General features: G+C 40.3%; 1 protein-coding gene across 1 annotated transcript; it reads left to right on the top strand.

Annotated features, from left to right (window-relative positions):
• The first annotated feature begins 6809 nt into the window (after window positions 1-6809).
• On the top strand, window positions 6810-21473 carry LOC111263424 (ras-related protein Rap-2a). The gene is made up of 6 exons (XM_022838465.2): window positions 6810-7629; window positions 8029-8214; window positions 8485-8582; window positions 12600-12739; window positions 14390-14524; window positions 16924-21473. Exons 2-6 carry the CDS (start codon window positions 8060-8062, stop codon window positions 17089-17091), a joined length of 696 nt encoding a protein of 231 aa, XP_022694200.1. The 5' UTR covers window positions 6810-7629; window positions 8029-8059; the 3' UTR covers window positions 17092-21473.
• The last annotated feature ends 1441 nt before the right edge of the window (window positions 21474-22914 follow it).

Below are 22914 nucleotides of genomic sequence, written 5' to 3'. Positions count from 1 at the left end.
CTCGTTATGCCACTCCAGACGAATTACAGCGCATCCCAACTTACGCCCACGTATTATCCACGAGTAATTTAGTATATTCTGTCTGCGATAATAGCACCAGCGGCAATGGTGACTATAGTGACTCACTTAGTTTGTATATCCGCGTGCGTGTGCGTAATTAGGGTATGACCACCCGCTGATGAAACCGAAGCAACAAGATTAAAGTGTTTGTTGTAAGTTACCTTAGTCACTTGCTTGACTGAGATGATATTGAAGAGACAGAAGGTAGGAAGGTGAGGCAGGGGCGTCAAAAAAGTGTCGCAAAGTCCGTGGACGGTAAAAAGCATATAGAATCCTAGAGATACCTAATGTAACGCAAGTGAATCCTACCATTGACCCCTAAAGCTTTGTCTGTTCAAAAAAATCAAGATTTTTACTTTTGCTCTTGAAAAACGTACATCGAAATAACTCGATAATTATTATTATAATATTACTACTCGGTTTCTGTTTGAATGACTTGCGTAAAATGGAGACTCTTCAGCAGTCGAATGACTTCGAGCACTCTGTGCACACAAATATATACATATACATGTACATATGTATGTACACATGTTACCATTCGCGTTACCTTTTGCAACATGCAACAGTATAAAATATTTAGGCAAAGCGGTTAAGTTAAATCCTTTTGTGAACTGAATTAACCCAGCAGGTCGTTTCTGTCTACAACTTAGCAGTTATGTGCAACCCATTATCAGTATCTACAAGTTGAAAAGACAATTTGCTTGATATTCACTAGAATTATTAAGTGTTTGATCGTCTGATCTTCCGATGTGTGTCTTCGATAACCTCGCTATAAACCCATTCAGGGGCAACCTTCGACACTGTAACGGACTCGCAGGCAGCACCGAGCTGGGCAGTCCGTTACACCTGTACTAGTAGGCATACACGTTAGCAGCAAAGCTGTTGAACACATCAGTTCGGCTCAACACATCTGAACAACCTTTGTCCGATGAGCGATTACATTGCACATTATGGTGAGGGGTATCATTTTCAATAGATCTCCTTTGATGTTTTCATCTCTATTCGTATACTCAACTGTGCAACAATCAAAGTTACTCTCAGTATGAGCCCAAGTCCGATCTGGCTTGCGCAGGCTGTCAGACAAATGCAGAACTGTCTGTTCGGATTGCGAACTGAGCCCGTATGTATTGCATAAGGTCCCCTTAACCTTGGTACGAGAGACAGAAAAGCAGGTAAACGTAAATAGAAGAGAGACGGCTGGTGCTAGCCTATTTTCCACCCAAACCGACTTCATGGCGAGCGGTTTGAGTCCAAGTTCGGGCTATGGCCAGCGGCACCAGTCCTAGCGCTGTTTAAGGTGAGGCTGTACCTATTGTCGGCTTTTTGTTGGGACGACGTGACGAATGAAGGAGGTAATATGCTTTCGCTCCGAAGCTCTCTATGTAAAAAAAGAAAGAACACGCAAAATCAATCAATATGTCTATGTTATTCATTAACTACGTCACGTACAATGCTGGTTAACGTCCGGGTCCATTGATTGAATGAGACTTAGATTCTCGTTCGGTATTTTAAAAAGTAAATTCTATTTTAACGTACGTTGAAGTGGGCACATTACCTTACGAGCCACCGGCGTATGCGACTCCCTCATAATATGACGAAAAACGTGAATCATACAAGCGGCTTCGGTCATATAGCGACGAAGATCGATGTCGTACGGACCTATACCGAAGTTATGTGTGGTGATACGCAATCAAATATAACATATGCTAAACTAGCTGAAGACGATGCCATATTTTCGTATGTTTTGTTTCTATTTTAAGGTGCTGTCAAGGCATAAAAGACTATTCCACTACAAAACGGTGCAGCGGGTAATCTTTATGTTGCAAACGAATAACACAGCGACAACCTAAACAGGTTTAGGTGAAATGACAATAAAAAGCTAGTGTCGGAAACTTGGAACTACTAGGCATTTGTAGACAAAGTAACAAAAAAAAAAAAAAAAAAAAAAAAGACAAATTTGCAGAGACGCACATGAGCCAGAACAGTCGTTTTGGTCAAAAAAAAAAAGTTCTTACTTAAAAACTATTCTGTTGTTCACGTACAATATCTAACTTACGGAAGCGGCTTGCCTCACGTATCGCTATCCTTAATTACTCTATTCACTAGAAGAGAATGCGTAAACTTCTTCTCTCCGTATTGTGGGTAACTATTTCTGGTTGGCTGCTCGTTACCTTTAGAATACAGCGGCACAGGGTCATGGTAAGATATCGAATGAAGCTTCTTACAGGCGAGCTCTGAGAGCAATGGTCAAATTATGAGATGTTATTTCCATTGTTATCTATTCGTTGGAAAAAGATTACCCTACCGATGCTCGCGGCTAGGCACTGCAAGCGGCCACTAAGCTTCTTGAATATTTTCGTGACCTATGGGCTAGAAACGGGTGCTTGCATCAGTTACACTTATGGACCTTCGAAATTCATCTAGAATAATGCGTCCAATCTTCTGAGTCACTGGAAGTACAATCCACTGTCTACCAAAACGATACCATTAGACAGGCGTACTTTCGTTATACAGCAATGAAAAGATGCTTATAGCACTATATATCACTTGTTTCCGTTTACCTTAAACTTAGGTGAAGGGTACGCGTAAAAGACATTTTTACTGGGGGGTTCTCGATTGTGCATTGTATGTGTTCGCATATTATTATTTTATGTAAACATCATACATAATATATTAAACCGGAGCTTCGACAAGCGGTACACTACGCTGCCCTCCTTACATACTTAATAAATCCGATACTAATAAATTAGGCTCATCAGCAGATGCGTGCACGTAAAGGCCCTACATTCAGGATCGTATCATCTAATCAACACAGGATATGTAGAAGGCTTCAACAGTTATGCACTGATCGTTGATATGCGATACCCTCCACTACATAAGATAGAGTAATACCGAAAACGATCTGTCGAAAAATGCTAGACCCGCCCCAGTGTATGATGTTTTTGTGTTAATCAGCCGAAATCAGCTACAAGCGCTTCGATAGAGTCGTTGTAATTTCAGTAACGTGATTAGGATCAGGTGGTTTTTACGGAAAACTTATCTCGAATCTTAGACTATAATTACGGATTTTTTTTCCACTTACTACTTAGTTCATTATTAGCGTATCGTTTGTTATTTCCAACTGTTGATTGTTAAAAGGTATGTAATTCGGTCGTTTTCGTTCGCACAGTTAAGGAGGGGTGTCGAAATGAAGCATGCGTTGATAAAGTTGGATCGATATGAGACCTATAGAAAGCTAAATCAGTTACTATATAATTTGCATCTCCATACAGGCGTCAGGGCCTGTGTGGATTTGCCCCTCCAACATCGTTATACCAGTCCAGTTTTTACGTACCCCGTATTGGCGTACCAATGTACTAAGATTTTACTATTCGAAACGATAATAATAGCCTCTGGCTAGAACCTGATATTAGATCCGAACCGCGTGCGGTGTACGCGAATTGAATAGACGTTAAGTATATATTGGAATATCTTTATGAGCAATAGAACAAGGTGATAGCCTTCAACCTTATATACGCTGAAATCAAAGTCCTGCAAAACACACCTGTGCCATATCGGCTAGAAAATATATCTTGCGAGTAATTTCGAGAAAAGGAACACATCGATTTGCGTATCTTCGATTCTCGACAACTCGATATCTCTCCCCTCGCCTTTCGTGCGGAAAAATGCCACTTAAAGTTACTGAGCTTGCTATCTACCGTAATTTATACCGCAATTTCTGCTCAATAATGGCAAGTGCCCGAGGTAAAGTGTCCATTTCTAGTAACTATTCCCCTCGAAATAGATGTTGGTTCGAAATCAATGCTTATCAGCCAATTTCTGCCCTGTTGTCACCTTTGTTAATATTAAATGAACAAAAATCCTAGCGGCGTATTCGTGTATCTCAGAAGTCGCATACAACTTATAATGTCGTCTTTTCGCTATGTATATTGCGAAAACGTCTGATATGATCGTTAGTCAGTGAGGTCAGCCAGAACAGAGCTCTGACACTCGCAGGGGTCGAACAAATGGCCGTTTCGAGGCATCAGACCTAGCTGAAGTTCACTGGTGATTCACCGTCAGACAATTCCGAGAACATGTCGTCACGTTCGAATTTTCACTTCCTAGACCTGTCTATTGAAACCTGTGCTAATTATAACAGTCGGATCACCAAGTGGAAACGATGCAATTTTAAATGTGACTTTACCCTAGCTAACCTACTGTCCAATGAAGTGGCTCAAGTAAGCTTATTGTAAACAAAACAATATCCAAATATATACGAATTTGATAAAAAAAAATCCAGCAGCGTTGCTACTGTAGTCTATACAATATTAAAACGCCTGCTTTTACATACATTTTAGACACACAAGTAGATAATTACAAGACGTACATGTAAAAGGAATGTCTGTAAATAGCGTATATACGCTGATTACGTTATTCCTTGCCTCTTAGCGCTGTTGCAAGTCTATTCCACGATATCACTGGATCCGCATGTATAACAGGTAATCGATTCAAATAGTTTTATGTTTTTTGATAGCCTTAGAGTCTGAAATCCTGATCTGTTCTATAGAGAAAAAGGAGACATAACCTTATTATCTTCAATGCCCATTCATAAACAAATCTGCTTCGACTAAAGGGTAAGCGCTTAATTGAAGATACAGATTTGCCTGGGTATGCGTTCTCGCTTTGAAGTGTCCGTTTCTGTTACGTGTGCAACACGTCATAATGATGGCTTCCGACGAACGAGTTCAATAAATTTTTCGGTATCGTAGCAAGTGGTTGAACACACAGGAAATCGCAGCTAGAGTTCCGGCGGTAATAGAACGTATAGCGAGTAATCTGCTATTGGGTCTGCGATGTACAAATAATTAATTATACATTGATCACTGTCTACGGCCGATCACTATGGCCGATACCCATGAAGCACCGCATGTCTTCATGGCTATCGGCCGGCAGAAACGAGCGCCACATGCAGTCTTCGTTGCTATTGCAATGATTTTCAATGATTACATTGTAGTAATTGTCCGGTAGAAAGCTTCTCAAAAGTATCAACTCCTTCGACCATCATCTTCTATTTGACTGAGTAGTATACGTGCGAAACAATGTTCGTGTATAGGAAAATCAATGCAAGTATAGAAGTGTGCTTTAGGGAACGTAATAGGGCAAAAGAAGATATTAATGTGTTACACAGTCGACGCCATAGATAAGGTCAAAGCTGCCGCTAAACATTAGCCTAATTGAGTTGCTGCATGCAGAGGTTAGGTTGCAAGGCGCTATACCTAGTAAAGGGTCCCATAAATTACAATGCACCACCAAGTTTCACATATATAACATTACACATAAATGCGGCACGTTTTTCATTGATTAAATATCATTTATAGCTTTTTGTATGAGTGGTGATATATCTTCTATATCCGGCGTATGGAAAACGCGAGACGCATACACGCACTGTTTATAGAATTGTTATACTCTCTAAGCTATACTAAATGTTAAAATCTTGTAGAATTTTATGCAAACCGTATTATCGTTTATTTGCTAGCAAGCTCAATTATTAACAAGGCCGTTATCCTCCTCGGATTTTTCCCGCGCCCCGCGTGCCTTCTCCTGCGCCCCTACCCCCTTCGATTGATGGCAGGGAAAATTATTACGACGAAGCGATAGCAATTAAAGTTCAATAAACAGGACATGAATAAGAAAGGCGGTGCTTAAAAATAGAAAAAAACTAAAAATAAAAAAGCGATGAAAAGACTGGATCTGTCGATCCTCCACCTCGATTATATTAAGCTTCAGTAAATTACAGCAATAACGGTACGGGTATGGTGGGAGCTGGCTGGAGGGCGAAGGGTATTTCGACGAAATAACTAGCTAATAACCTTTTTGTATCCTTTGTTTTCGCTTTTAGTCGCCGGGCGACACAGCAGTTCAGTGGCTTCCTTCTCTCTATCATTTTGTTTCTGTCAAAGTTCACGACGTTCGCTACGATAATATTTGGGTTGAAATACTGGCTCCTTTTTTTGCTCCTTCTCTACGTAATTTGCGTTTGTCCTCCTGTTAATGGCCGTCAAAGTCAAGCTCCGTTCGAGCTCTAGTGTTTTAGCAGAAGCACCTACACAGATTGAAGTTACTCTAGAATACGCCCTAGGCTACGTCGTCGACAAAAGAACCGCTCAACCGCCCCCTGCGCCAATTCATTGGTGTACCTGGACAACACCGTACCACACCCGGCACCCGTAAATAGTATACGCCTTCATGCGCGAGCATGATACGAACAAGATCAAGTTAACGGTTTGCCTGGCGCTTGCTTGCCCGTTCCGGTATCCATTCGCATACCAATCACCGAACGACGGTTTCGCCGACAATTTACAATAATGGATATTTCTCTTTTATCCAGTTTACCAGTTGGTGGAAGAAACTGAACAAACAGGTCAAGTCGCCGTGACTTCTTTATTTTATCTGTTGCCGTTGCACTTCACCGGGCTGTCACTGCGAGCCTATCGGCGCAGGGTTCGTATCGCCTTTAACCAAGCAGCCTAACATGAAGGTACCCCTGCAGTAGTTAGTTTCCGCTTTTCTACTGTATAATACCCAGCCATATGGACCTCAATTTCGATAGGAGAAACAATTATAATCGTAATTCTAGTAATATTAATGAAGTGAACACGAAGAAAGCCTAGAGCTGGCTTGTCAGTGACGTAAACATTAGAACAGAGAATACTAGTGCTATCCCTAAAAGAGAGATACGCTATCCCTGTTTGTAAACCTATCATAAATTTAATTTCAAATATGGTGTAAACAACCAAATATCAGCCAAATACATTGTGGGAAGGGTTTTTACGTTGTTTCGTATAATTTATTCCTATGAAGATACATGTGCAAGTTACGGAATAGAGCGCACATCTCATGGTTTCAGTAGCTGTGGTCAGGAGGTTCTAGAACCGCAAGCTTTAAAACACTTCAAACTGTGGACGAGCCAAGAAAAGTAATTCAGTTGATGTTCTATTATATTATTGATTTGTCTCAATAAAACGGAACACTGGCAAGATATACCATGCCGTCCGCGATACAAGTGATAGCTGCGGTGTGTGTAAAGTGCATAGCAAAATTGTCGGGGATACGCTTTACGCTGATATTGCTGGAAGCCCAACTTCCCGCTGATTTACTTATCAGCCAATGTACGAAAAATGGCGTGCCCCACTGGCCTTCCGCCCCGTCCGTAATTATGGATATTCTTGGCCTGAACTCTACTTGTCGTCTGGCAGATCAACTAACACTGAACTGTTATCGTTTTCCAACCGTTGTTGCTCATGTTCGGTTGCTATATGTTTTGTTAAGCTTGAATGAGAGCTTGTCGGTCCTTCCGATCCAGTAAGCCATTTTCCTCGATCTAGTAACGGTAGAGCTTATATTTGCTTTGCAGGAATTTCCAGAACAGGCAAATATTGAGAGTCCTCAGGATGACGTCGTTGCTGATCTACCGTGCAGTCCAGCAGTGGTTCGTAAGTCGAAATTTCCGTACAACCCATTACGGGGTGCAAGACACTCGTTTTCTATCGATTACGGTGATGTCCTTCCTGTGCACAGAGGAAACAGGTAATCAACACATATTAGTTACCTCAATTCACGCATATACAGCAAAAAACTTCATGCAACAGATACCAAGCTTGCTCATGAATCTCTAAGCAGCATAGTTTCGTTTGCTTGATATGAGATGGCTTTCAGCCGTCTGTCACAGCTGGTGTCTTTGATAAGTAGATAGTGTTTATCAAATGGTTTTGCCGATTGCTTGCATTATTGTCGAACACGTCATAAAGGGAAACACGTCCAACGAGTATGTGTCTGACACTCGCATGACTTCTAGTATAATATAAACTTGTTATATAGAAGTTAGCTTCTATATAGCAAGTTTATATTAACAACGGCTTTACTTATATGGTCTCGAAACATGGTCCATTGTTGGAATATTGCGAACTATTATGAAATTATTCACAGAAAACCACATGCGGCTTTAACGGGTGCTCCCATGGGAAGGACACCGAGCAACGGGCAGCCAGACAAAGCGCAATATCGGGTGGTGTTTTTGGGAGCTGCCAAGGTTGGCAAATCGGCCATCATTCATCAGTTTCTCTATGAGAAGTTCCTGCACGACTATAGCGCCACTGTCGAGGAGTTCCACAGGTAATGCACTTTCCATAGTTCTCGTGGTCGCAGTACATTTCCGGTGTAACCAACTAACTGCATAGGCTGTTGTATGCATTTTGAAACCAGTCCAATTAGATGAATTGGACTCTGAAAATTCAAAAGGTCGTTTCGTCGATTAGTTGCAGTTACTCACTTCACGGTATTTTTTTTGCGTAACTAAACTCTATTGGATAAGCTCACATTTCTTTCCGATGGATGCCCATTGTCCAAATGGCTAATGTGCTTTATTCGGTACGATTCTTCCAGGGGCGAATACGACGTGGGCCTGGAAAGCAAAGTCTCTCTCGACATACTCGACACGGGAGGCAGCTGCGAATTTCCTGCAATGAAAAGACTTGCCATAGGTTAGTTTAATACATGTAATAATTACACTCATAGCTAAGTTCGTGCACGCAGGACACCAGCGTGTTATTGCTTGTAGCCATCTTGCTGAAATCGCCGAAATAGCTCTGTGAAAAAGCTAAGATGACTTACACAAAACTACATAGCGTTTGTGAGCGGAGACACATATCTAGCGTATATGGCTCGTATACGTTTCGGTCCCGTTTTTAGACAATACCGTATTATTAAGTTTCGGTAACTTTCGTAGCTACAGTCTATTAGGCTATTGTCTGCAGGCATACCTATATACACGTCATGCCAATAGCTAGAACGACATTTTCCGTTAATAATAGTGCTCATTGATCAGAATAGTGTAACTGTGATCTAGAAATATTGCAACACGTTCAACAGGCTATTTCTGGATATCTGTCTGTTACTATCTAACAGCGACATGGATATAATCCCATTACGTGTACCTCCCTGTCTCCGTAGAGAAGCGATCACCCTGGATGCCCACGAGTCACGTTGTGGCCTTTATGTAGGTATTAAATATCTCAAAAGAAGGCCAAAGCTTACAGTTTAATATCGCATACAAAGCCAAGATTTTTTTACTTTCTTCAACCATTTTGACTTTTTTTTTTAATAATATAATTTAGCAAGCGCAGTTAGCGATTGAGCCAAGTCCCCGATAAATGTATGCTTGTTATATTACGATGTTTAATACGCTTTAGGGAAGTTCGTTAGGCCACTGAGGTAAGATGAGATTTAACTAAATTATGATATTTGACAAATTTCATGTTACGAAACAAAAAAAGACCGACACAAAAAATACCGGTAAAAATGTTTCGGACATATTGGTACGTACAGACATAGAAACAATTACATCGAAATTTACCCCATACGATATGTGCGTATTTTGTTGTCAATAGCCAGTCGATCTGTAGGCCTAATTCTAAATTCAGGAAACTATTCACTGCCATTATTCGCTAGCTCTGTTTTCAGTGTAAATAATAAAGATACTATCTCAAGCGATCACAAAAGCCCTGTTTTTTGGCTCATGTTCGAGTGTAGTCCTGGTATAAAAACCCATATAGTCGGGTTCGGTAGCTCTATTATGTTCCATTTCACAAAAAATACATTTTGCGCTTAGCGCTTACCTAGCTATTAACGTGCCATTTGCTGCAGTACACGTTACGGTTTAAGTTAACCAAAACTATTTTAATGAACTTTATTCCACAACGCTCTGCGACTATACAAAATCCTTCTAGCTTTGCTAACCTGATTAGTTCCTACTCGTTACCCCGCATCTACCTCACAGCTACTTCGTTACCCTTCAAGTACCTCTTACCTCAGTTCTTTTTACGAGGTGCTATGGCCTGGCCAAGGTTAGCTCAGCAATGCTCGATTCTCGCAGGAAGCACCCACAATTAGATTAAAAGCTGATGCAAGTTAGACAGCTGTATACTTAACAGGTATGTCCTTGACTCAACGGACATAGACTGATTGTCCGTGGGAAAAGAGGCAGTACAGATACAAAGACAACGGCTGCTTTACAGACTGACTCAGATACCTAATTCCAGCTTTCATTACTCTAGGTAACTTAGCATTGCTTAGTTTAAGGCGATTAGCTCCGAGATCAAATTGTCAAAAACTTGGGTCCTGACGGGTGTTTTGCAGCTTAACGAAGTATGCCGCAAACCACGTCGCTGATACCCCCATTGGGAACACAATAAAACGAAATATTAGTACAAAAAATGTATTGATTCTCTAGTAAATCTACACACATAAGTAGAATTTTTAAGGTGATGTTCCTTTTTGCGTGCTTGACTGGGTGTTCACTCCGATGTTTATCCATTGCAGAGTAATTGAAGACGTTAGGCTGTTTAACGTTTGCAGTTCACCGGAATTTTTGAACATACCAGAGCAGATTACGACAGCTAAGCCGCCTAAGTGGTTGTTGACCAAAAGTAACCATGTGGATCATTATAGAATCGAATAATGAAAAGAAAACAAGAGCAACCTAATGGAAGCATTAAAGCAGAATGAGATGATAAAGCGGAACTCTTTCGGTGCTACAGAGTTATTTCGCGCCAGCATGTCTTGCGACACGATGTAATCGACAAACAGGATCACGGAAGCGGACTTTGGGAAACGCCCCACCGGTCTCCCTACTGAATACATTTCTTGTCCCCGCGTATCAGCTTGGGGGGTATATCTGCCTCTTCGACGATTACCTTCTTTGAGCTCTCATCCACGCACCTACAAGGGCTCGTCAACTGGAGAAAAAACGTGTCGATATAAGTGATGTCGAGAAATTTCTGCGCAGTGCGAGTCGATAGCTAAACGTGAACCTTACCTAAGTTATTCGCTTTGTCCTTCCCGTGTCCTTTCGGTGGCCTTACCGCTCGAAGTTGTATCTAAGAAGTTACAAACTTTCATGAGTGCTTTCAAGGCGTTCATCTGGGGTTTTCAACTACTCATACATGAGTCTATATAGACATGGCGGAACTATCGAACGATGCCGTGTTTATAATCGAAAATGTGTGACTAAAATTGTGTAAAATCAAAACGAAGTGTAGAATTCACTGGACAGTTTACCTGCTAGCCGAATCAAAAAATAATTACTGATGTTTTTAGCAAACTCTTAATAATATCAAAGACATGCTTGGAGATCGGATTTAAAATACAGCAGTTTCAACCTGCAAAAAAAACTGTTCGAAACAGTTTCAGGACTATGAACCAAAAAAGTCGGACTTGTCATCTCAGATGGTCCAACCATAGAGACGACCGAACTATGAGTTTCTTTGTTGTCACAAGTTCTGTGCAATGGATGACTGACCAGACTTATAAGTGTTGATATCAATAGCCTTACTGATAGCTGTCTGACTGCATTGCAACAGACTATGACATCATAAGGGAATTGGGACTAATGAGTAATAATCAGACGCAACAAGCAAATCCAAACGTCAGGGCTGTTACACGCCTTACACATAGACTTGTTTCGGTGGCTCTGGTTGAACGTGGAAGTAAAAAAAAAACGTAAATCGACTGTGTGAATAGTATAGAATACAAATGGCCGTTTCTAGGCCGTTCTGAAAACGGTTCGTTATAGCATACCCAGATCACACGGAAGTGACATTCTAGAGAGATCCAAGAGCGGTCTTCGATAACGATGGAAAATTATAAATACACCGTTCTGAGCTGGTCGCTAGATTGTGTGCACTGATTTTTAGGACCCTCCGCAAATGAAACCCACTTGTTATTTATCTCGGATTATATATGAATTAGGAGCTGTTTTCAAGCCGATTTTCTGTGACTCCTGTGTGAAATCATCCTCCACCAAAAATGTTGTATTGTTCTTGCATCGTATGTGCGCGAGCGTTTCGCGAAACCCACAAGTCAAACCGTACTTAAAGTTTTTCTTATAATTCGACTACGTCAATAGAGGACCAATTGTACCTACCGGACATGTATATAGCCGTTCACGTTGTTGCACAGAATGACCGAATCCGAGACTTGCGAATTCAATCACGTATTTCAATATCGACGAAGTCTTATCTTGGATTGCACTTCATGTAATATTGTATCATACAGCGTAATACAATGCTATAAAGTGTTGAATAGATGATTTATTTCGCTTTCTAGTCCTGCACGCTTGGCGGTCGTGTCCTGTTTACCTATTAATCACAGGGAATACAGAGGTGGAGTAAGTTGGAGTTCGGACATACACACACTCGCACGAGGCCTCCGCCGCATCAGATTCTTGAGGCATTGTTGAATAGCTGGAAACAAACTGGAATCTGTCGCAGGAGCGATGGCTAAAAGTGAATTATCGAGAACGTAGTGAATGCACTATGCCTAGGTATAGATCGATTCGCTTCAAAATGAGGCCAGTAAGGCTCGAACATCTCAACAGAGTCTTCGCCCTTAAATGTCGATAGTTTAGGGCAATATGTGGATACAAACGCGATTTGTATCTTATCATTAATGGAAAAACATAGAATAGAAACATCACCTAAGCAACGTTCAACCCTATACAGGCTCAGGCGACGCCTTTGTGCTGGTATATTCTGTAGACAACGAAAGCTCATATGACGCGGTCCGGACACTTCGAGATGACATTTTACAACTGAGGCAAGGGGATAAAACGCCTCCTCCAATAGTCGTTGTGGCCAACAAGGTAAGTTATCATTACTACAGATGTGACACACCTCGTTTGGCTCCATACATCCATGCGTTTTATTTCATTTTACATGAAACAATCCGATTGTAGATTATAATATTATAGGTCAAAGTTGTTAAATATTACTCATCAAGGCAGTATTATTAATATTAGAGGTAATGTTGCAATATCGAAAATAACAGCATGTGAAAATCGTAAATAACAATAGGAACACAACATTCGATTTACCCTTTGAAGGTTCCTTTGTAGCAAAGCAGCTGGAGAGGTAGAAGTTGAACGAATATTTTTGTACAGTGTATTTTAATACATAATGCACACAGTTTTTATGATTTCAAAAATCAAACTAATTTCGAAGTAGTCCTGTTACCCATCGCCGTCATCTAAGATGTTCACTTTTGGCACCTGATTTACCATGAACAACAAGCGGCCACACCGAAGCTATTGCCTCTCCGAAAGCCAGTTTAATATATTATTATATTTTAGCGCATTGGTCGTAGCCATTTAGTTTAATAGTATACAAGTACCCATTGCTATTAGCTAGTGGCTACTATAAATTATAGTCTCTCTTCGTCTAGATACTCGAGCTGCTTCGTTCGCCTGTGCTCCCGGAGCAAATAAACCCACGTTTTAGTGACATGCACCACGTGTACACCACGGTTTATTCTCTAAACCATTCCTACATCGTATTAAACTGTATTGCGTTACGTTCAGGATATTAAATATAGGAAAGGCAGTTCCGTTAATGATATCACGCTATTCAACGGAGCTTGTCGGCCAAACATCATCTATATCCCTTTTTCGAGAAGCGTGCTTCCCCACCACCTGATGTAGAGATGGAATGGAAGAAAGCGGTACTTACATAGTGCCGTAAGTCAGAGCATATCCGATCAAGCTGATAAAGTTCTGCTGATGATCTGCCCGTCGCTAAGAACGAGTGACGGCGTTGGTCAGATGCTTGTAACTATGTTATAGGTCCGTATTAGCGGTGATGTAATGGCAAGCGGGCTTGATTGCTACACTTGAGGGAAACGTAGTGGCCGGAGTTCGAGCTCCAGCGTGGACACGCTTCATTTCGAGGTGGTCTGATAGAGTGCCAGACGACAGCATCAAACGTAACCTGCACGATTTTGCCTATGGGCGCAGTCCGGTTGATTCTGTTCCTATCTATCTCGTGTAGCGTGAAAATACTACGGCTGTTAACCTACGACAAACCTTCAATGTATTCATAACAGCTCAATGTTTTAACTAAAGACGGCCCTGGCTGGACAAACTAATAGAAAAACATAATAGGCAGTTTCGATGATTAGCTGCTTTTTATTTATTAGTTAACAGAATACGGCTTGTTCACGTATAATATGGCCATATATCACTCAAATGATCGACCATTTATAAACCCTACAATAAATACGAAAGTCACTGAGATTTGCAGCATACCATCGATAAGAATGAAAGCTTGATGGATTCTAAGCTATCGTCGATAAGACACAAATGTCATTGTTTTACATAGGTACAACGATTGGATTTTCCAAAGACGTTCTTGCATTTCTCAAACACGAATAGCTCGACTCATTACCATTTGGTTTCAAAGCGACATTTATTTCTTTTTATCTTATCATGTATTTATTTTTGTTTTCGATTTGCGTACAGACCGATCTCCCGAGCGGCCAGCACGTCGAAAGTGTGGCGCCTTCGATGGTGGAACCCGTTGTCTGCTTGGACTGGGAACACGCGTTCGTCGAGTGCTCAGCTAAAGATAATGCTGATGTTGTCAGGGTCTTTCAGGTAGGAACTCACTAGCCGCTGGAATCTATACGTAATGTCTATGCCAGTATAATTTAATGTTCAGTAACGGTTTAACCTAAGAGAAATTCATCTGTTTGAGTTAAATTTGCAATTGTCCGGTTGGTTATGATGAAAGGACCGGTGACGTACATGTAAGGTAGTGCCTTTTCAGTGACATGTTTAGCCCGTATTGGTAAAATAGATACAGAGAGCAGACAGAAGAATTTAATTCTATCCGTAATGTAATCTATCTAGAATTTGTAAAAAGTCCAATCACCTTCATCTCCACCTTGTTACTATCATTATTGTATATATATATAATTATTATTAGAAAAAACACATTTACAGCGTACATTAGAGCCACTTTGAGAGAATAAATCTCAGGGTAGTTTCAAAGTGTGATAGCACAAGATATGATTTTGTAAATGATAAGAGAAAGAAAATAATAAAAGAAAGATTTTTTCGTTTAGGCGTAAACATCTCTACCGCTTATTAACTCATTTTATGCGACATGTGGAACGCGAGTCCAGGCCAACGAAAATAAGACGTATAAATTTAACGTACTTTTTTCGGCAGAGATTCACGTCAACATAATACACCGCCCTGGCTTTGATCTAATAGAATGCCTTTAATGTGAAAGACGGACAGCCAGTCTGTTTCCCGAAAGTGTATAGGCCTAGATGAGGAATTCAGACGCTTTCAATTATTCGGAGTCATACTCCGATGAAATTTCACGTGCTAAATCCATGCAAATAGCTGTCAGTGGATTGACATTTGATTACCTCGCTCAGATTAGACTGGATAACATCCGAGCTCTTCCTTATAACTATTGTGATAACTGATCCCTCAAAAGGCCCTTGATTACATTGTTCCAAATACTCGTTTATTTGAACATACCAAAGCACAAGCGCCATACCCGACACCACACAATGCAATTTAATTCGGCAGCTTTGTAAACCGCATTAGCATTTTTATTTGTGCTTGATGAGGACAAGCATAATAAACATTACGATTGGAATTTATGAACTTTGTGATGACACCGTTGCATGGCAAGCCCCTTCAGACCGTATGACTCACGCTGATAATAAAGGGAAAAACAATAAATGCTACGTGCAAAGCAAAAAGCTGTGCCTTGCCAACTTGGGGCTCACAGGAACGGAATTCCCGCCAAGGACATGTTAGCAAGCGAGACCATCTAATTGGCTGATCCGTCGACTGTTAGTTTGTGGCGTGAGCATTTCATAATAACGTGACGCATATCGCCAGTGTATTCGACGGCTACCTCGCACGGCTACACCAGCAGACAAAAGTCGTATTATCTGTTCTTGTTTACGGCGAACGCTCCTATTAAGGGTGGCCGAGCAGATCTACTCATTTTTATTTTTCAACACGGCTAACACGGCTGACCTGTAAGCACCCCATTCAACTTGGACGGCTTTCAACGCCATAGGATCTAGGGCCTATCGCCGAAATTCTTACTAGCGACAGACCGTGTCGCTATCGGATACATACGCACCCCCTGTCTTTACCCCTCGAGAGGTATCGCCCATTCTGCACTGACCAGGTCAAATGAAAGCGTCGTTACAGCCGCTGCCGCTCTCACACCTGTCTACTATCGCACGAATCTGTTCGCTCACTCCACCTGTCAATGAGCGGTTAATAGAGTGCACAAGATTTTATCAGACGGCGTTAAGCGTTGCGACGCTGTGCTGGTTACGTTGTGCAATCGACATCATTGGCAGTATTCGAAAGCGTCGACGCTTGCAGACTGGCATTGGACAACAGTAGGCTGACATCGGCGAGCCGTGTCGTACCGTTGTCTCTCATAGTCTCCTCTGTTATCGTACGCCAGAACTGTTATCACAACAGAATGGTTGCAATGAGGTAAGCGACAGTAGCGTTCCTGTTACTAGTGCAATAAGCCCGTCAAAGTGGGTTTGTTGTTACTGACGTGAGATTTCAGAATGGATGCGAAAACGATCAAAGTATTTGTCATGAGAATTATTATACAGGAAAGAGCCTGAGTGACTTTTCTAGTGCATACGCGTATGTAGCAGTCGGGTCTATTCGAAGACATTTTCATTTTTACTTTAGTGGCTGATAGATGACGAGGTACGGCTGTTTGCGTTCAAACAGGTTTATGCTCAAAACTTGAAGCACTCTCGCGCAAGGTGGCTTAACTTTTTTGGAAGGTGAAACAAAACTTTCCCCCCCCCTGAGTACTACGGAATATGCGAAGCAAGTCTTTCTATTAGCAACCTCTGCACTGGCTCTCAAGCTCATTTGCTAACAAAGCGGTTAACTGAACAAGAATAAAGTATTAGTAGCAATAGCATTTCAAAGGGGCAAATTTTAACGATGTTTCTTCTCTACTATGTTACTTCTACAAATTGTTCCAGGAGTTGCTGGTACTTTCTCCCTTAAAGAAACAGACACCGCCTGCACGTCAAGCAGGTTTTCGTCGAATGTCTCTTCCAGTCACATCGCTGTCAGACCAGCTCGGATCGCTAGGTCTGACGAAAAGTCCCGGCCATAAAAAGAAACGTGACAGTTGTCACGTCTCGTAAACGTGCCGCTAACGAATATGGGTATCTTTGTATACAATGATTCTCATCCTATTTAAAGAGCCTAAACGTTTTGAATGTTGGATGTAGGATAGACCGTAAAGTCAATAGCGAGATACAAAAGAATACGGTAAGAATAACGAGTAAATAGTAAAAGCAGAAACCTCATCAAGCGACGTTCAACGTCAATCTTCAATGTATGTTCGTTTTCAACAGACGGAAGTCGTTGAGTGCGGATGGAAATGTTGAAGAAAAATGAGTAGGCTTAAGTACCCATTAAGCTTTCCATTAAAAGACGATCGACCTGTAACATTGTACAATTATGCACTTTGTTAGCGTCGATGATGGCGAAGTTGATCTCGAAGATGGAAAGCGACATCAATGAATGACATCAATAATTAATAACAGTGACAAGTAGATGATGTAAGTAGAGATACAAACAATGGAAATGATCATAGATAATAACAGTAATAATAACAATACATAAGGAAATAGAGGAATAGAGAAACATCCAGCACTACACCTTCAACCAAAACTATCTATTGCTGACAATGCAAGAATTCACGCACGGGTCCTTAAAAGGATCCATTTTTTTGGAAAAAGATACTTGCTACTATCGATAACCAAGCCATCTGTCGCGATTTTCCAACACTTATGTAGGCCGCTCAAGTAGTATGAAAAAAGCCATAAAAAAATAAATACTTAGCCACTAATGTTATGCCTTTGTCAAGCTTGTCATGCCTATGAAGGCCGTGCACGTCTCCCGGCCAGAATCTCTATTTAGAGACGAGAATGAAGTAAGTCAACGTCATTATGTCGTAACGACTTAGCCAAGCTTACCATGCATATACACAAAGGTACGTTACGTTACAAATACTGCTAAACCCGTCATTGAATCAATTAACAATAACCAACCAGTGAACCTATAAAGCTGAGCCACCCTTGCTACCCGCCTAATGGATTTATCGCCGTTCATCAGCAATGTACACAGACATATACGATGAAGCGTCGCGATAGAACTCAAGACGGATAATCCAGCCAGTCACTGATAATCTCCTGACCTCTCACCAACGCGAAGACACGCACGTAGAAGGGTGACCACCAATGACAGCAATTAAAGGAAACCTTACCAGGTAGTGCGCTATAAGTATATACCGTAGATGAAATCACCAGCAGCAAGAATCAGTACGTAGATATTCAGATATAAAAACCGAGGTTAGAAGAAATCTAGATTAACATATAGTTAGGTAGACAGTATTAGAACAAGGTACAGAGAAATGAAGCTGTTCAACTGAAAATTGGTGGTTGCGTGCCCCTATAATAAACGAAAAGGCGGCGATAACGAAAATCAATAAAAACTATTATTATTATTATTATTATTATGACTGATATTAGCCGATAACGATAATATCAATAGCACTGATAGTATCGATATCGTCATAATATATGGCGCCCATATTTACCTGTGATACCACCGATTGCTACTCTCTTGTCCTGAGCTCATACACCTGCGTACATAATGATTTTTTCTATTTCGTTTCACAGCAACGTTGTTGTTTATCAATGTTTTGTTACGTATTGATATTATTACTACGGTTACTGCCGATAATCCTAGTATGAATGCAACAAGAGCTACTCACAAGTTTTCTTTGCTCGAAGCTATGCACGCAATGGCCGAACGAAAAAATCACAGGGCAGATGAAGACCATATATGGGAAATGTCGAGCTGCAACGTAGGTTCGCGAACTTGAGACGAAAATAATAACATAAAAGCTTATAACATAAAAGCGTCCATCCTATATTAATTAGGCTTAAGTCAAGAGGCGTGATTTTACGTAATCAATAATAGCAATAGTCAATTTTACACCTAATGCCATAAGTATAATGTCAAAAATGGTACTCGTGACCGAAGTTAGTTATAGACGACTAATAGCAAACTCCAGTGTCCGCCGCTTAGCCGCGTACCGAAACGACCATATTGATTACGTAGCGTGGCGCTAGCGTTGCGCTTGTTTACAGCTCCTTGAATGCATTAGACGGAGATGAACAACTACATCTTATAAACTTATGTAACATATATATAGTCTACCATCAATCGCCGAAAAAACAAAAATTGCAATAACTATCGGAGCGATACTTTTGTTTCGCTTGTTAGCTTTTCATTTGAGTTAAAAACGACACTTGTTTGAATGCTTTGAAACCCGTGCCCTGATTGAGGACAACAAAAATCTCATGTAAGGGTCAATCACTATAAACTAGCCTTGCCTACGAATCAGCACGGTGTTGCAAAAACATCTTCCGTTGCCAGTCAATAACCGATCGATTGTCCTAACCCGATCTCAGGTGATCTATAAAAAAAAAAAAAAGTAGCACTTTAGGGGAGTTCTTTAATAGCATCAAAACCTGATTCTTCTCGGACCGCTGCGGGTACACGATATTTGCCTCAATTTTCGAATGTATTATGTGTATATCATACTAGTAGAACTGCGTGCAATACATTGTCACCCATCTTTATTTGGCTATTAGTTATCCTGAGGTACTATGTGGTTTCGAAATTGTTTAAACACTACAAGCTCGATTTTGAATTTCACGAGTTTTTCTTTTGTAAAAATAGGGAGTTGTTCGATGGATTGTACAATCAAATATGTATATTTGTCATTTTACAGTATGATTTCCGTTTCAAAATCCGAAACAGCTTAACAGATGGTAGCCTGGATATTCGTTATAATCATTGGTAATGTGGAACTCCACAAGGTAATTGTTAACGCTTCTCAATCAACCTACGAAAGGTCCTGTAAAAAAAAATGGCAAGAATCATATAACCGAGTTTTTTTGTTGCATTTTTTTAATGTGATAACTTAAGTAGTCAATTTCATAAAAGTGAAGAACGCTGTCTTCCCAGTTGCTAATCAGCTGCTACAGTTATTTTGTAGCACTATGTAAAAAATTTTTGCTTAACACCAATAGTCGCCTGTCGCCCGTTTATGTATTGTAATGGCCTGTAACAGCTTATATAACCAAACAGTAGAGGCTCGCAGAGACAGCCAAGCTGGTGGTAGCGCCGCAAAGCTGCCCTTAACCCGCAACACCAGGTAGCGCATAGTTGTGAAGCCTTTCCGTAGCAGTTCAATACCTTTGAAAGTACTTTTTGAAGAAAAGCTCCTTAACTTCAAACAAATGTCACTGTTTCTTGTCGACAAACCTTCACAATTTGAGGAACCTTCGGAGACTTTCGCACTCTTGCTGATTGTTTATAGACCTGGCGGGTCCTATAGGCGTGTCTCGTAAATTACTACATAGTCGTTCACGGTACGCCTTTGAGGACTTAATGAGAAGCTTAAGTGCAGCCGAAATCTGGGTCGTTTCGTTATATATAGTGTTAACTAAATAGTTATCGAACAGATAGTATTGGCGCGGGATTGAAGAAGCAAGGGCATAAACACAACAGCCGTCTCTGCCGAAGTTGTCCGTTGACTACGAGTCTCATGGAAGCTCCCAGAAAAATGATCACAACACTAGTAACAATTATTAGGATAAACAATACTGCTTTACACGAACGAAATACTACGATTACATTTATGTGCATCGTTTTATTACATCGGTAACAAATTGCATATGGCCTATAATAAATTTCCGAAACAAGAAACGTCCATGTAAACGTTTCTAACCGACATCGTATGCAATAAACAGTAGAGTTTCTTCCGCCACTGAAGCTGTCCAAAAAAAAATCAAATTTTAAATTTCCATTTATCTATGTACGCCATATATATATATATATATATATATATATATATACATGTATGGCGAGAGAGGTAAAAAACAGAAGAGGTTACTATGAAGCAGAGAAAAAAAAGCAGCTGATATGAATGACTTGCATAATAACTCTGAAGTCACGTTCGTATGCCGGTAACGATCAGGTTCGTTTGTAAAAATCGCAAACCTTATGATGACAAGGGCGACGCTTATAATAGTGAATAGAATAGTGATTTTGGCAGTGAATAGCGGCGATTTGTGTATATGCTTTATATATGCATATAGCCTTTGATCTATAGGCATTAATGGACAAGCGAAAGTCGTGCAGCCTGACCCATTGCCCGCTCACGGGCGCAGGACCGGGGAGACTAAACCCGTGTCCGACGCCCCTTTTATTTCCACGTTGCTTGTCCGTTATGACACTGAGTGCTTGGATTAGCAAAGTGGTTATTAGTATTATTATACTTCTTGATTATCGTGTGGAATGATTATGTCAGCGGTGATCTGTATTCATATTAACAAACTCGTATTATTACTTCAAGTAAATGGAATTGGTTATGGACTCGATTGCAGCCTGTTGCTGATGTTGCTATGGCAATAAACTCTTTTACACCCGACAACAACATTAATAATTATGTGTTTTTTTTTTTTTTTTTCGATAGCTTTGTTTCTACATTATTAGATTTGAGATATGTATTTTTACTTAAGACAGCTTGTGTGGTTTTGCTGGACAGGTATATTATCATGACCCAAAATCTCGTACAAAGGTAAGTCATCTGCCAATGTGACCCTTACTAAATATGCAATGCTCAGTAAATACTAAAAAACTCATGTGCGCTATATTGTTTTTCTTTCAAATGTTCAATTGACGTAAATAAATAAAACAGGTACATCAACTTTCATTCTTAGCCTGTCACTAAAGGCAACCAAAAAACGCATTCATTAGCTACAACAAGCTTTTGACTTATTATTTGCTTTTACAAATCGTATTTTATTCATTTTGCATCAGTTATGAAGCTCAACTCAGGATGTTCTGTGATGGGTATGACACAATGCCATAAAGTATAAGCAGGAACTTCTGTATAGAAAAAACTAGAAAATTTTCGAATGACCTTCTCGGCCTAACCAAAGATTAGACCTTTTCTGGGACTTCAGGTACAATGACTAACGGAAAGTTTTAAATGACACTTCGCACTTTTTGCAGAAATAATGTTATACCTGACTTCCGAGCTCGCCAAATTAATAAACTGTTCGGCCTATATGATATTGAAAAGTTACCCAACAACATAGGGACATATTATTGACGAAAAAAAATCAAACATTTTTAAAAGCGCGTTAAGGGGCACACGCTATATGATCTCCCAAGCCTTTTCTACACTAAAAATCCAGCTTCTGTCGAGCTATATGTCGTACAGTTTCAATTTAAAGTTATCCAACTCGAACGTACATGTTACCTCTTGTGCAAAGTAATGGGTATTCCTCCATTCCGTTTCATCTTTGTAAATCCTGCTTAGCTATTTGTAGTAGTAAGCGCTATATGTAACTTCTTTGAATTAAAACTATTTTATGAGGTCTCGTTTCTGTTCAATTTAGGTATACACTGAACAGCTTTAATAGAAAAGTGTTTACATTTCACTTGTTTGCATTTAGACAGGTTAAATAGTGTTTATTTAAATACATGAATGCTAGATAATTAACCAAACTTACGGTTTCTTAACGTTCTGTAGAGAATAGTTTTCGCGTTGTTACCACAAAAATATAAAAAAAAAATGCTCCTTTTTGTAAAACCCTGATCCGTACAACGGTGACACAGACAACGTTCAAAGTGTAATATATTAAAAGCTTGCTTAAAAACGAAGCCGCTGTCTTCGCTAGAAAAAATACATTGATATGAGTGTATAACGGTTGCCTTGCTTTATTAATTTTCGGGGTTATGCTAGGTACTTCGGCTTCATCCTGACGCAATGAAATATGCGTCTATTTGTCACCATCAAGATGTATTTATAGACCTTACTATGACATCAGTTACAAGTGAAACCCCCCGAACCCACACAATGTGTGACACCATGTGTG

This window comes from Varroa jacobsoni, unplaced genomic scaffold, assembly GCF_002532875.2.
Source record: "Varroa jacobsoni isolate VJ856 unplaced genomic scaffold, vjacob_1.0 scaffold_764, whole genome shotgun sequence".
Taxonomy (NCBI): Eukaryota; Metazoa; Arthropoda; class Arachnida; order Mesostigmata; family Varroidae; genus Varroa; species Varroa jacobsoni.
This window is presented reverse-complemented; position numbering and strand designations above follow the sequence as displayed.

What these genes read in the sequence shown, in the direction of transcription:
- LOC111263424 (XM_022838465.2), top strand. Translation starts at nt 8,060, where the DNA reads ATGGGAAGGACACCGAGCAACGGGCAGCCAGACAAAGCGCAATATCGG. An exon ending in AATGAAAAGACTTGCCATAG is followed by an intron (nt 8,583 to 12,599) that starts GTTAGTTTAATA and finishes AACCCTATACAG; the next exon opens with GCTCAGGCGACGCCTTTGTG. An exon ending in TAGTCGTTGTGGCCAACAAG is followed by an intron (nt 12,740 to 14,389) that starts GTAAGTTATCAT and finishes ATTTGCGTACAG; the next exon opens with ACCGATCTCCCGAGCGGCCA.